Source organism: Microtus oregoni, unplaced genomic scaffold, assembly GCF_018167655.1.
Source record: "Microtus oregoni isolate MIOR12 unplaced genomic scaffold, Mior012 000021F_ref0000039, whole genome shotgun sequence".
Lineage (NCBI taxonomy): Eukaryota > Metazoa > Chordata > Mammalia > Rodentia > Cricetidae > Microtus > Microtus oregoni.
The window spans coordinates 6,963,067-6,977,309 of NW_024543080.1; the positions used below are offsets into that span (position 1 = coordinate 6,963,067).

Below are 14,243 nucleotides of genomic sequence, written 5' to 3' on the forward strand. Positions count from 1 at the left end.
CTTCATTTCAGGTGATGGATGCCAGTGAGCCTTATGGAAGGATGGGATGATGAGTAAGAGGACCAGGGGACCGATTATCCCAACCCAAGGCTGTCTAATCCATAGAGAAGGAGCAGTTTTGCCTACTCAGGATTTGCTGTCCAGGTGACTTTCCATCCTTGAGAATTCCTTTGCTATTCCAAACTCCGCAAATAAAGTTCACACGCTGTTGTCCCAAGCTGGGTATAATTTATGCTTGCCTTGGGTACTCTGTTTTCTTTCAGTGGTTTGGTTGAATGCATTTTTAGTTCACTCAAAGAGCCATTCATTGGTTTCATTTAGAAGTTGATACCAAATTCCCTGAAATCCCATGAGGACAGAAGGTTTGAGATCAGGTCTGTTGAGACAGGTGGTCAAAATGTTGCGTACATGAAGAACACAGGCATGACATTACTTTGACTTGATGTGGACTAAATGATTAAAATGAAAATTCACATTTGAGATGATCAGAAGCATGAAACAAGTCCTCCTACAGTGGCAATGACCACACAATAACAAGCCCAAAGGTGCATTGTAAACTTGGCGTCTATGTAGCTTGTTCACATAGCTCCTGTGGCACCCGAAGACAGCAAACCTGCGAACCAATCCATGCTCAATGTTATCCTCGTATTGCATTGTGACCCAAACTTCCGTTCTCTTCAAGCTAGTTTGTCGCATTCTGTATCATCCGAAGATCTCCGTCCGAGTCCCCATTGCTTTTGACAAATGACTTGAAGAATACGCCTTGTAAGGTCTCACAGTGGTCTCCCTCCAGAGCAGATGATGTACGGTGATTTCAGATTTAAGCATCTGCAACAGAGAGAACATTGGTTTCCATGAGAGTGCTGTCTGTGTGATCACTATGGACTACACACACACACATGCATGTTGCTGTAGCCGTTGCTCTTAGTACTCTTCCTAGATGCCATTTGTCTTCTGGTGGATGCATCACTCAGTCCAGGAAGCGACCCATGCACAGTAGCACCCTGCTCAACAGAGTCTTTGCCAACAAGTTTCTTAAGACCCCGATCACTACTCCACTGTGAGCATAGTGACCTTTGATTAACTAAGGTGGAGTATTAAAGCCAAGAGCAGCTCCTCTCTGGGATTGGCCGATGATGTCATTTGCATTCTCTCTGTTGCTAAAGAATCAGGCCCAGACTGCACTGGAGATGAAGACACATCTTTGCATGGCAACTTTGGGCTGTGTTATCTGCTTTCCTTACCTCACTGCAGGTTTTGTCTTAGATACCACCCACGACCACACAAGCATAACCATCTCCATTTCAGATCCTTCCTCCCAGAGAACCTTACTTTCCAGCCCAGCTCTTGGATGTCAACAAATCTCCACTCCTTTTTTTCCTCATCTCTTCCTTTTCCTCTCCCTTTTTCTCCTCCTCCTTTTTCTCCTCTTCCTCGTCCTCTTCCCTTTCTTTTTCCTCTTTGCTTTCTTCCTCCTCTTTCTCATTATTATTCTTTATCTCTTTGACAAGAATAAAGCTAATATAACACATACTCAATTCTTTCTGATAGGCATCTATTAAGCAAAAGAAATGTCTAACTTTGGCCATGGAAGTTTAGTTGATTTTTAAAAACTGAGAATAGTGAAAATACCACAATGAAAATCATTTGTTCTTAATGTGCCTCTCTTTAATTTTTGAGTTTTTCTTAGTTATGTGGATTTGATGGCCAATAACTAGCGTGTGAAAACTTGAAATATTATGGTACATACATAACTAATTTAAACTTGTTTGTATATTAAGTTCTTGATATTGGATTTTTAGCAGCAGACAGTATCGCTAAAGATACAAACCCTTGACAACTATGGAGAAAGTGGCTCATATTTGTCACACATTTTCATTTATTTAATAAGTATTTCTTAAATTTTGTTTTGGATTTTGGAGACAAGATTTCTTTGTGTAGCCAGTCTTGAAACTCTCTCTGTAGAATAGGCTGGCATTGAACTCACAGAGATCCACTTGCCTCTGCCTTCTGAGCACTGGGATTAAAGGTGTGTTCCACCAATGCCTAGCTTTTAACTTCTTTTTTACTCAACAATATGTATGCATTTAAGACACTAAATGCATAATCATCAATAAGATATACTCAATTTCTGCCTTCTAGAGGCCTGTTGTCCTTCCCACTCAGAACTTTGTCTGAGGTAAACATAGATAAGAAGAAAGGAAACTTTAAATTTGCACTGTTCTATTGCATCTGAAGGCAATTTTTACCACTTGTCTGAGTTAATGAAAAAGCACCAAAAATGTTACAGAGGGTCTTCTCAGACACACATGTCAACAGTAGGGACTCAGTAAACACGTGTCAAGTGAGCACACAGCCCATATAATGCTTTGTTTTTTCCATACCTTTTTCTTACATAGCAATATAAGACAGCAAGGAGAGCACTAATTAGTAATCCAACGCCAATCCCGATTGCAATGTATTTCTCGTAAGAATCCACAGCATACGAAGTTAAGGTCAAATGCTCACATCTTTCTCCCGTATAACCGGTAAAGCACCTTTAAAGAGAGAAAAGAATACACAGCCTGAAAGCCTACAATGACGGAAGAACAACCAGGTGACCGCTTCCACGAATGAGAAGACAGACAACTTTGCTGAGGCACATGGGAGCCAGTCCACTAATGCAGCAGTCTGAGCTTTACCAGGGTCTTGTCAGTATGCCTCCACCTATCTCCCTCACTGCTGGGAGTGGGAGGCAGACTGTCAAGAAACTGAGCAAGCCAGGGGCCAAATAAAGACTATGGCAGCTCCGGGGCTTCATCTTCCTGAAGAGCTTTTCTTTCTGTGGGAGTCTGTCTCATCCTGCCAACCTATGGAAGTTCAGAGTCATGTTTGCATGTTGTTAGAAATGAAGATACTGATTTGATAGTTATAGACCATTAAATTCAGCATTTCCAGGAAGCTCCAGGTTCGATGCATACTCTAGTCTGGGAACTATAGTTTTGAGTAACATGAATAAGTAGATTAGAGAAAAAGACTTCTTATTCCAATATGAAGAAGACTGCCCAGTCACATTCAGATCAAGCAATATTTTTCCTCATTCTTTTGACATTTCTTCATCTTATTCCTAATGATTTTTTTGAGATTATAATAGAATTACATCCCCCATCCCTCTTCTTCCTCTAAGCACCTCCATATTCCCTACAGGAAGAGGGAGTTTGCTATGACACTCTGTCTCCTAGAAATGGCAGAAGCGACACCCATGAAGTCTCACCAATGTGACTGCTTAAATATGACCAGAACAATGACAAGGGCAACAGACAAACTAATGTGGACTAAGGTTGAGGGAAGATTCAGGATGTCTCCCCTACACAAAGAGCTATAGCTAACTAGGGAAAGGTGAGAGCAGGAGAAACAGTCTTCTCCAGGGAAGAGCATACCAGTGGGCTAACAAGTACTAGTCTTACTGGACCAAACAGGACAGGTGGAACTGTGTTATGTCTACCACTTTCTTCTGTCTATAAGATGTGCTGAGTTCTTCACAGTTACCTGCAAATGGCTCTCTCCAGCTCGTGGTGGAAGGCACACATTCCGTTAATGCAGTAGCTGTTGTGGTCTTCCAGACAAGGGTGGGAGAACTTCAAAGCTACAGGTTCTTCTATGTAGTCAGCTAGGCAAAGGAGAGACGTTATCAAGAGTTCAGTGTGTCCTGCTTTTACAATACACATTCAATGCATGTGTAAAGAGTCTTTTTAGTTCAAGAATATTTTCGGCTCTTTGTCCTTTGAAACACTGATTTTCTTGGGGGGGGGCGGGTGTTGTACACAGAAGGTTGGGTTCATATCTCTACACACATTGTTAATTAATTACAGGGTGGAGGTGGACTGACCACTGCCCCATTCCTTAGAAGCTACATAACCGAGCATTGAGGTGAGTTGGTCGAAAGGTGGCAGCATCGGTTCCAGCTTAGCAGGCAATATTGAACAGCGTTTCCCAGACAGGTACCTGATGCTAATTAGAAAGGAGGCCTCATTTCCCTTTGCATTTCCCCTGCGTGGGGAGGGTGGCACCCAGGGAGGCCTGGATGTGGCTTCGCTCTATACTAAAATAGATGTTTATGTCCTCTCCAGAGGAAAACACGAGAGCTCCTTTCACTCTCCTGCCAACTGCCACGAGGAGCTAATTAGACAGGGGACATTTCCACTGGCTGCCTAGCAAGGGGCTCTTATGGTTGATATAAGAAGCCACGCCTCATGTGGGGCTCAGACGGACACAGACATTGGCAACACCACCACATACTAAGTGACAGCTCTACTGTGTCGTGAAGCAGTGGCAAAGCCACAGAGGTGGCATCTGAGACAGATTTTCCTTTCTTTTGTTCCAGCACTGCAAAAATAACCACAGTGTGTAGCCTAGTGATCCGAAACCTTCCTCTGGGACACCTGTGTCAGGAAAGGGTGCTCGGGAAATCATCTGTGTTTCAGGATGCCACTGAGTCTGGCCTGCCAGATGTGACATGTTCTGCTGCCGTCCTTGGCGCTTCTGCAGTGGGAGAGACTTTTAGGGACGACTGCATAATTGAATCTTTGCCATGTTTAAACCTTTCTGACGCAGAATTAGCGGCATATTGTGTGGTGTTGAGTGACCATCTCCTCACTGTTAGTCATCAGTCATGCTACGCCATGTGTGCATTCCTACAGAGACCAAGAGGATTCTACCCAGGTGTCTTTAGACAAAAAACAATACCCAAAATCATTCCTTTTCATGTGAAAAATACAAAGTGTCTATATCTTAGAATATCAACAGGACACCATATCACTTTGCTTTGAAAACACATATCAGAACTTAAGATTGAAACTCAGTTTGCTGACTATAGTATCTTAAGCACAATTTATCACCTTAGGAATTGATTTGGAGACACTGAGAATTTCTCATCTATGCTGTGCTATGTTCCTCTTAATTGAAGACTAATCAAGTTCACTTAACCAAATCTAAAGAAAAGCTTTCTGGAAAATACGAAAATTTGAAAAATACCATTTCCAAAGAAAGGGCACTTCAGAGAGACTCATTCTTCCCTTGCAGAGAAGAATATTAGTTATAACTTCTTTAAAACATTTATAAGATATTTATATTTTTAAGTAAAAAAGAAGGACTATATTGCAGTTACAGAATGTGTGCTAAGCTCACACATGGCCTTGGAGTCCATGCCAGCACTGCAACAAAACAAAGGGAAAATACAAGATTTTCCCACGAATAAAATAACACAAAGGAACAATATAGCATAACTGCTCCCTTCTTTCCTCATTTCTGTTATCTACGTTAAAGATGCATTTCATTCTGCATTATGAGACAGAAAAGGCACTGGAAACATGGCTCTGCCTTCTGCCATTAAGATAAAACCATGTCTTTATATTTTCTACATGTGGTTCAAATGGGTTTGCAAGCCATACCACAGCACCGTGCTCAGCAGCAGCCAGAAGCCTCTATGACATGCACAGTCAGGTGGAAAGAAAAGATGTGACCACCATCAGTATCAAAACCCGGGTGGAAGAGGTTAGGAAACGCTGCCTATGCTAAAATGACAACGGGCAACAACAAAAAAAGACCTTTTCTAAAATGAAGAAAAACACTGTTTCTTGTATCTATAATTTCTGCAGCTGCAAGGCTTGCTGTCAGAGATCAAAACACAGTGACTCTCCTCAAGAATGGCAAAGTCAAATGCAATGACACTGGATACCCTGGGTCACTGGGAGTAAAACAGTATCCAAGCTGAACCTGTGCCAGGCCTCACATCAGGAAAGCAGCTGAAGACAGGCAGCTTTTCTCACCCTGGTTTCACTTCCTCCTTAAAAAAAAAAAAAAAAAGTAACCCTTGACTGGCACAGCTACCTGTCACTTCAGCTTAACATCGTCTTTCCAAAGTAGCTGGTTATCTCATAAAACGTTGGTTGAAATGTTTCCAGTGTTGTCTCTATTACAATTCAACTTTCTGTTAAATGTTTCAAAGAAGACGCTTGGAACAGAGTGGCAAAGCCGTACCTTCTGTGTCGTTAACTGTCCGGTTGCTCTGCGGTGCTGGGGTAGGAGGCGCCATGCGCACCTCAGCTTCTTCTTCCGTCAGTGCGGCCGCCATGGCTGTGGTAGGGAAAAGCATCTCTGACAGGTGAGTCTCCGTTGTGCTCAAACAACAGATCCAAAGCAGGTCTGTCTAGGGATTCCCATTTTCTGTTCTGGTTTTAACTCACTATAGTTGATGGAATCCAGAACCTGACAAGCGCAGTTCCAGACTACTCTTTAGCTGTCTCATTGGCAATGTTACAATCACGGAACACTGAAATGCATTCATTCTTAGGAGAAAGTTCGTGTGTTTACATGCTGAGTCAATCACCGCACATGGCTTACTGCAGGGCAGTAGCTGTCCAAATTGCTTAAAGCAATCATTTCAGCCTTCTTAAAATAAACCAAGAGAGAAAAAGAGCATATATTCCATAAAGACCAGATTAATCCACACATCTCTTGCTCTGATCCTTGCCAGGGGCAACCTTGACTTCAAGGGACTAAATCTTTACATTTTTCAGTAGTACAGTAAGGAAAAAAAAAAACTAAAAGGAAATGACTTACCTTTGAACAGGAGGCAGACTACCATTGCAACCCCCAGAGCCATATTCTGTAGCTGCTGAACTTCTCTCCCTGGTCCTCCTAGACTGAAGGGCGGAGGGTTTTTATTGCGCTCCATGAGTCTTTCTTTCATTTATATTTCATGAAGCGTCATTTGGCAGTTCTTACCAATCCAAAAACTATGTGCTCCTGGCACGAGCCTGAAGCCTGCAGGCACTCACTCGCACACTTGTTTGGGATACCTGCGTGATCTACAAGATACGATCAAGTTTCCTCCTGAAACACTGGTTTCCTGTCACCTGTGGGCATCATCACGCATGTAAAACAATTTTTAAAACAACAAAAATGAACGCAAGTGCCGAAAAGTCCCTGCTGGCCTCTGCTGCCGTGAGGTGCACCACAGCTTTCCTCGTAGGCGACAGAGGATCACAGCCAGTATCTGCAAACCAGTAGAGAGCATAGCCGATGAGAATCTGGAGAAGTCCTCCATTCGACAGTCAGCACCATTCCCTTTCATCACAGCCACGGAGGGGAAAAGGACTAAGCATATTTAAAAATATTTCATTAATATGGTTATAAAGAAGAACCGATTTTGTGTAAAAAGAATGTGTGGTATTTCATTTTCGTTTTTGTTACTTATCTGTTCTCATGGTAAGTTTTCTTAAATAAAATTACTTCTAATACTATAACATTAACATTTATGGCATTCTGGCATTTAATGTTTTATGAAGAAATGGGATGGACCGCCAAGTTCCAGGAACAGCAGTGTTTAAATCTGGATGCCCAGAATCAATATATTAATAATATTGAAACTACGTATGGTGGTAATAGCCATCATGGAGGTAGCCTCTTATTTGGGGATATTTAATGAATTGCTAGTTTCAATTTTATACAGTACTCAAGGTTTTCTCACTGTTGACCCGGTAACAATTAAAACAAGATTATAAAAGCCCAAATATGTCATTTTGCCTGTGCCTTTTTGTTTAAAACTGTAGGGGCTACTTGTAAATTCTCATGTGCCCCAAATTACTTTGAATATTTACGAACAGGGTTTACTGAAGAGGCGTGCTTTTCTGCTTGGAGTTTCATTTGCTCATATTCTCTGAACCTTGAAAACTTGTTCAAGGTGGGTTATCGTATAAATCAAGCAAATGATATTTATCAGAAAGGATCCCTTTCTATATTCCAATAAGAATTTGGCTTTAGAAATCACGCACACAAGCCCGGGCTTGTTGTACCCATTACAGCTTGGGCAATCACTCCCCACAATCCCACAAGTGTCATCATTTAAAGCTGAAAGGGTTTGGCCCACTTGGCTTCCTCTAAACATATCTACACCCTGTAGCTCGCTCTAGCTTTGGGATCTTAGAGAACTCTTTAGTACATCAATTTCTGGGCATTATTTTTCACAAGAAATTAATAGTTGAATTATATATAGAGAATCTTCTCTAGCACCTTGTGGAGAATTTAAGACACAGTTTACTATGGATTAAAATACTATCACAAGTCTTTCAAAATTTCTGGAAAGAAATGTTAGGTTACCCCCCTCCACGTGTGTGTGTGTGTGTGTGCATGTGTGTGTGTGTGTGTGTGCGTGCGTGCGTGCGTGCATGCGTGCGTGAGAGAGAGAGAGAGAGAGAATCAAACTCAGAAATTCATCACCTATTAAGCAAGTTCTCAGTGTCAAATACACCTGGCCCAAATATCTTCATTCTTAAGACTGAGCTCTAGATTCACAATGGCTATCTTTGTAAGAACAATTGACTAGGGAGACTGGGGAGATGGCTCAGTTGGTAATGTGCTGGCCATGTAATTGTTTGGATACTGATATTCCACCCACGGACTATCAGCAGTCATGGACACACCTGAAAACCCTCAGTGCTTGGGAGGAAAAAGCAGGAAGATTTTTAGGGCTTGCTGCAAACCATTCTACTTGAATTGGTAAATTCCAGGATCAGTGAGATATCATGTTGGTGCAGATTAGATTTTGCCAACAATGCAAACTTAGCATTGCTTTAAGAGTGCAAGAATTCTCTCTGTAAAGAGAGAATCTCTGCTGAGAATTGCCTTCATCAGACAGTCCTGCGAGCATGTCTGTGGAGCATTTCCTTGATTAATGATGGACACGAGAAGGCTCTGCTTATTGTGGATGGCGTCACCCCTGGGAAGGTGGTCCTGGATTGTGTAGAAAAGCAAACTCAGCAAACCATTGGGAGCAAGCCAGTAACCAGAATTATTCCACAGTACCTGCCTTAATTCCTGTTTCAAGGTTCTTGCCTCATGTTTTTGCCCTGATTTCCCTCCATGAAGAACTGTGACCTATGACAATAAGCAAATAAACTCTTTCCTTCCCAGACTACCCTTTGTCATGGTGTTTACCAAAGCAACTTAAGTCTAACTAGACTTTAAAAAAAGAAACCTTAGATAACAAAGATGAATGGAGGTTCATAAGATTTGAATAGTGCTGAGGGTATAACTGAGTGATTGAGGGTGTAATTACACAAGTGAGGACTGGAACTCAGTCCCTAGTACACAAGAAAAAGAATGGAGTAGAGGAAGGGAGAGGGAAGAAGGAAAGGGGAAGAGAGAAGAGAAAAAAGACTCAAGTCACATGCCAATGAACAAGCATCAGATAGGACTTTATTCTCATTTTCAAATTCCTCCTCAGAAGCCCTTCCTACTCTTTCACTTGTGTCTGCTGGTTCACTCAGAAGCCCTTCCTACTCTTCCAGCTGTGTCCTGCTGTGGGATGATCTTTTTGTATGCTGTGATATGTATTCCTCTCATTGGTTAATAAAAGTTGTTTGGCCAATACCCAGGCAGGATAAGGTTAGGCAGAACAATCAAACTGAGAACTTAAACAAGGAGGGGCAAAGTCAAGAGAGATGCCAGCAAGTCTCCAGTGGAACAAGACGTATTACAGCATAGGTAAAACCATGAGACACGTGGCAAAACATAGATGGATAGGAATCGGCTAATTTAAAAGTAAGAGCTAGTTAGTAATGAGTCTGAGCTCTTTGACCAATCATTTTGTTCTTGACATTAAGCCTCTGAGTGATTTTTTAAAAGTGGCTGCAGGATGGGGCAGAGGTCCCCTGACACAAGTGGCTGTACTAATCACAGAGAAAGTCCCTTAACCCCAAAAGTCAAATTTTAAATACATTTTCTTATTCATATTATAAGAGTGTAAATAGTAAAGGAATCAAAGTTTTCACTCTTATCAGTGTAGCTGGGATTTTCTCTGGGCCTCCAGCTCATGAAAAATGACACAGATACTGGTTATTAATAATGAAAGTTTAGCCTTAGCTTAGGCTCATCCCACTATCTCTTATAACTTTAAGTAAATCATATTTTTAAATCTGTGCTCTTTTATATGGCTCAGTTACCTTCACTATGTACTGCCCATCCTGTTATCTCAAATTCTGGCTTTCTTCCTTTCTTCCTCCCAGAACTTTCTGTCCAGAAGTCCTGCCTATATGGCCTGCCTACCTATCGGTTATTCAGCTCTTAATCAAACCAATCACGGTGACACATTTTCACACAGTGTAAAGGAATATTCCACATCAGACCAGAGATTAGAGATTGGTGACTAACTCCCAGAGGAATTCCCACTGTCACCTAGGCCACACTGAGACACCCCTCTGCCTTCCTGGCTTCCATTTTATACTAGGCAACAACTCTCAGGAGTTTACCAGCTGCTTTTTCTCTGGGGTCTGTACTGATGGATCCAATACCACTCTACACACAGAAGTCCCTTCAACCCTCTTACCACAAAGTCCTTTGTCCATCTTTAAAGGGTAGAGAGCTGCGTATTTCAAGATGCACTCACTGGCATCTTCATTTGTTGCTAATACACACTAAAGCAAATCAGAGTTAAGAAAGAGAAGGGGTCCTCCACTGTCACTTTTTCCTCATGCCATGCTAAATTTTAGAGCATTCATCTCTCCTCTAGTCATAAGGACCTCTAGAAGTTTCTTCTTCCATTTCTTCCTGTTTTGGCACTTTCAGGTCTTTTTGTTTTGTTGGTCTTTCACTAAGTGAGAAGTTAAAGCTCGCTGTCAGCAGGAAATATTTGTTGAGTCTCGTTTGTCCCTCTATACTTGCCCTGTAATTCTTTTGGATTTTGTTGACATTTCTCGATTCACTCATAAGGTACCAGATGTCTCCTGCGACCATAACATGGGGCTGTGCAGAATGCTCTTTGTGGAAGCGCATCCTTTCTGACCTTCAGTAACTAAAGTCAGCCAGGGGACATGCATGTGTAACCTGGTAGGAAGGGACAGCTGCCATGGTTACCAGCACAAAGGGCTGTGGCAGTTGAGACGTGGAACTCAAATTTTCATGACAAAATTTCATTTGGAATGAATCCTAATAAGTAGAATTTTTATAGGCAGTGATGTGATCTCTGCCCTTGGCTGAGCACTTTAGTAACTAAGAGGATCACTTTCCTCACCTACCACAGAGATGGTTAAGACAGAGAAAAGACAAAAAGAATAAGAGGAAATCTTTAGCACACAATAGCTGTTCAAGTAACAAATATCTATAATCACTGAATGGAGTAACAGAACACAGGCAGATAGTGGCCTCCAAGTCTAAGAATTTACTTGCCAGTATGTGCTGTTGAATCCTGTATTTTCTCCAGTAGCCACGAACATCCATCCCCTTCCAGGATTTATATTACTTCATGACTATCGCTTACGTCTTATGTTATTGCCTCACACTCAACATGTCTTAAATTGAATTTATTATCTCTTCTCCCAAGTCAACTCCCATTTAACTTCCGTATGCTAATGATAATATCTCATGGCTCTCACTGGAATCCTCTTCACTTGATAAATACCATCTTCTTTCCTGCTTCTCGTGGTTTCTTCTGAATTCCACCACTCTCCTTTCATTTCATCTGACTGATTTTTAAAATTCTATTTAATGTTTTCTTGTGTTATAATACTACTTCCATCAATTCTTTTTCTTCATTCAATTTTTAAAAAAATGAAAACAAAATACCTTTTTTCATTTTACATACCAGTCCCAGTTTCCACTCCCTCCCAACCTACCCTCTATCCACTCCCCAGAGAGAGTAAGAGACATTGCTCCAAGGAAGATCCAAGACCCTCTGCATTATACCCAGGCTGAGCAAGGTATTCGTTTAAAGAGAAAGGATTCCAAAAAGCCAGTAGAAGCAGCAGAGACAAATCCTTGTGCCACTGCCAGTGGCTTCACAGTCTGCCCCAGCCATGCAACTGTCACCCACATTCAGAGGTTCTAGCTTGGTCCTCTGTTTGTTTCTTTTCAGTCCTGCTGGTGTTGGTGAGCTTCCATTCCCTCAGGCAGACTCTTTCAGTGGGTGTCTCCATCATGGCCTTGACCTCTTTGCTCATATTATGACTCCTCCCACTCTTCAGCTGGACTTTGGGGGCTCAACCCAGTGCTCCACTGTGGGTCTCTGCCCCTGTCTCCATCAGTTGCTGGATGTAGGTTCTATGATAACATTTAAGATGTTCATCAATCTGATTACTGGCCAAGACCAGTTTGGGCAGCCTCTCCACTATTGCTTAGGGTCTTAGCTGGGGTCATCCTTGTGGATTCCTGGGAATTTTTTTAGTGCCAAATTTCTTGCTAGCCTTGTAATGGCTCCATTAATCAAAATATCTTTCCCAGCTCTCCATCTCTATCTCTTCCCCATCGACTATCCTGTTCCTTCAAGTTCTCCTTCCTTTCCTTCTGCCCTCCTCTCTGCCTTCTGCTCTCCCTTCTTCCCCCACCCCCATGCTCCCAATTTTGTCAGGAGACTTTGTCTGTTGTAAGGGGACCACTTGTTTGTTTCCTGGCTGCTTAGCCCCAAAATAATCACTCAGAAACTGTATTAATTAAATCACTGCTTGGCCCATTAGCTCTAGCTTCTTATTGGCTAACTCTTACATTTTTACTTAACCCATTTCTATTAATCTGTGTATCACCACGTGGCTGTGGCTTACTGGCTAAAGTTCCATCTCTGGCGAGCGGGGGGGGGGGGACACATGGCTTCTCTCTGGCTCTGCCTCCTTTCTTCCAGCATTCAGTTTAGCTTTCCCCACCTAGCTAAGTTCTGTCCTGCTATAGATCCAATGCAGTTTCTTTATTCATTAATGGTAATCACAGCACACAGAGGGGAATCCCACATCACCATGTCTATTTCCCCTTCCCAGGGGAATCTACATGTTTTCCTTAGGGTCCACCATGTTACTTAGCTCCTTGATGTGGGATTCCTCCCTGTGTGCAATATCATTGTTTAATAAAGGAACTGCTTTGGGTCTATGGGAGAGCTATAAGGAAAGAGAGCTAGGCAGGGAAAACTAAGCGGAATGCTAGGGTGAAGAAGGTGGAGTCAGAGAGAAGCCATGTAGCCCCACAGGAGCCAGACAGAATGTTAGCTGATAAGCCACAGTCACGTGGCAATACATAGATTAATAGAAGTGGGTAAATTAATATGTAAGAGTTAGCCAATAAGAAGCTAGAGCTAATGGGCCAAGCGGTGATTTAATTAATACAGTTTCTGTGTGATTATTTCAGGGCTAAGCAGCTGGGAACAAACAAGCGACCACTCCTCTAACAAATTCTCTCTGTGCAACAGCTTCTCTAGGGTCATGGACTATAGGCTTGTTATCCTTTATAGTTAGTATCTATTCAGAATGAGTACGTACCATGTTCATCTTTCTAGGTCTGTGCTATCTTACTCAGGATGGTATTTTCTAGTTCCATCTGTCTGCAGGCAAATTTCAAGATGTCACAGTTTTTTACTGCTGAGTAGTACTCCATTGTGTAAATACACCAGATTTTCTTTACCCATTCTTTGGTCAAGATGCATCTAGGCTGTTTCTAGGTTCTGGCTATTACAAATACTGCTGAACTGTTCTTCAAAATATATAAAGAACTCAGGAAATTAGACATCAAATTTCCAAATAATTCAATGAAAAATGGGGTACAGATCTAAACAGAGAATTCTCAGCAGAAGAATCTCAAATGGTCAAAAAACACTTAAGGAAATATTCAACATCCTTAGCCATCAGGGAAACTCAAATCAAAATGACTCTGAGATATCATCTTACACAAGTCAGAATGGCTAAGATCAAAAACACCAAAGATATCTGATGTTGAAGAGGATGTGGAGTAAGGGGAACACTCCTCCATTACTAGAGGGAATGCAAATTATGGTGGCAAATCACTATGGTGGTATAGCAGAAAATTGGGAATCAACCTACCTCAGCATCCAGCCATACCACTCTTGGGCATATCAATTCTTTTTTTTTCTTTTAAATACTGCCTGGCCCATTGGTTATAACCTCTTATTGGCTAGCTCTTACATATCGATTAACCCATTTTTAATAATCTGTGTAGCCCCACGAGCTGCTGGCTTACCAGGGAGATTCTTAACCTGCGTCTGTGTTGGGTGGGAGACTCATGGAGAGTTTCGGTTTCTCAGAAAATTCAGGATCAACCTACCCCTGGATCCAGCAATACCACTCTTGGGAATATACCCAAGAGAGGCCCTATCATACAACAAAAGTATATGCTCAACTATGTTCATGGCAGCATTGTTTGTAATAGCCAGAACCTGGAAACAACCTAGATGCCCTTCAACGGAAGAATGGATGAAGAAAGTATGGAAT

At 41.9% G+C, this 14,243-nt stretch overlaps 1 protein-coding gene across 2 annotated transcripts; it reads right to left on the reverse strand.

Moving 5' to 3' along the window:
- Nucleotides 1-773: 773 nt before the first annotated feature.
- Nucleotides 774-6,730, reverse strand: Epgn (epithelial mitogen). Of its 2 annotated transcripts, XM_041671669.1 has the most exons (5): nt 6,601-6,730; nt 6,019-6,114; nt 3,529-3,649; nt 2,385-2,537; nt 774-828 (listed from the first exon to the last, which is right to left on the reverse strand). In XM_041671669.1, the coding sequence occupies exons 1-5, from the start codon at nt 6,728-6,730 to the stop codon at nt 774-776; spliced, it is 555 nt and encodes a 184-aa protein (XP_041527603.1). The 2 variants fall into 2 exon arrangements, with proteins under 2 accessions (XP_041527603.1, XP_041527604.1); XM_041671670.1 differs by lacking the exon at nt 2,385-2,537 and having other exon boundaries at nt 6,601-6,643.
- Between the last annotated feature and the right edge of the window lie 7,513 nt (nt 6,731-14,243).

What these genes read in the sequence shown, in the direction of transcription:
- Epgn (XM_041671669.1), bottom strand. Translation starts at nt 6,730, where the DNA reads ATGAAAGAAAGACTCATGGAGCGCAATAAAAACCCTCCGCCCTTCAGT. An exon ending in GACAGTTAACGACACAGAAG is followed by an intron (nt 3,650 to 6,018) that starts GTACGGCTTTGC and finishes TCCTTTGCCTAG; the next exon opens with CTGACTACATAGAAGAACCT. An exon ending in TATTGCTATGTAAGAAAAAG is followed by an intron (nt 829 to 2,384) that starts GTATGGAAAAAA and finishes TCTCTGTTGCAG; the next exon opens with ATGCTTAAATCTGAAATCAC.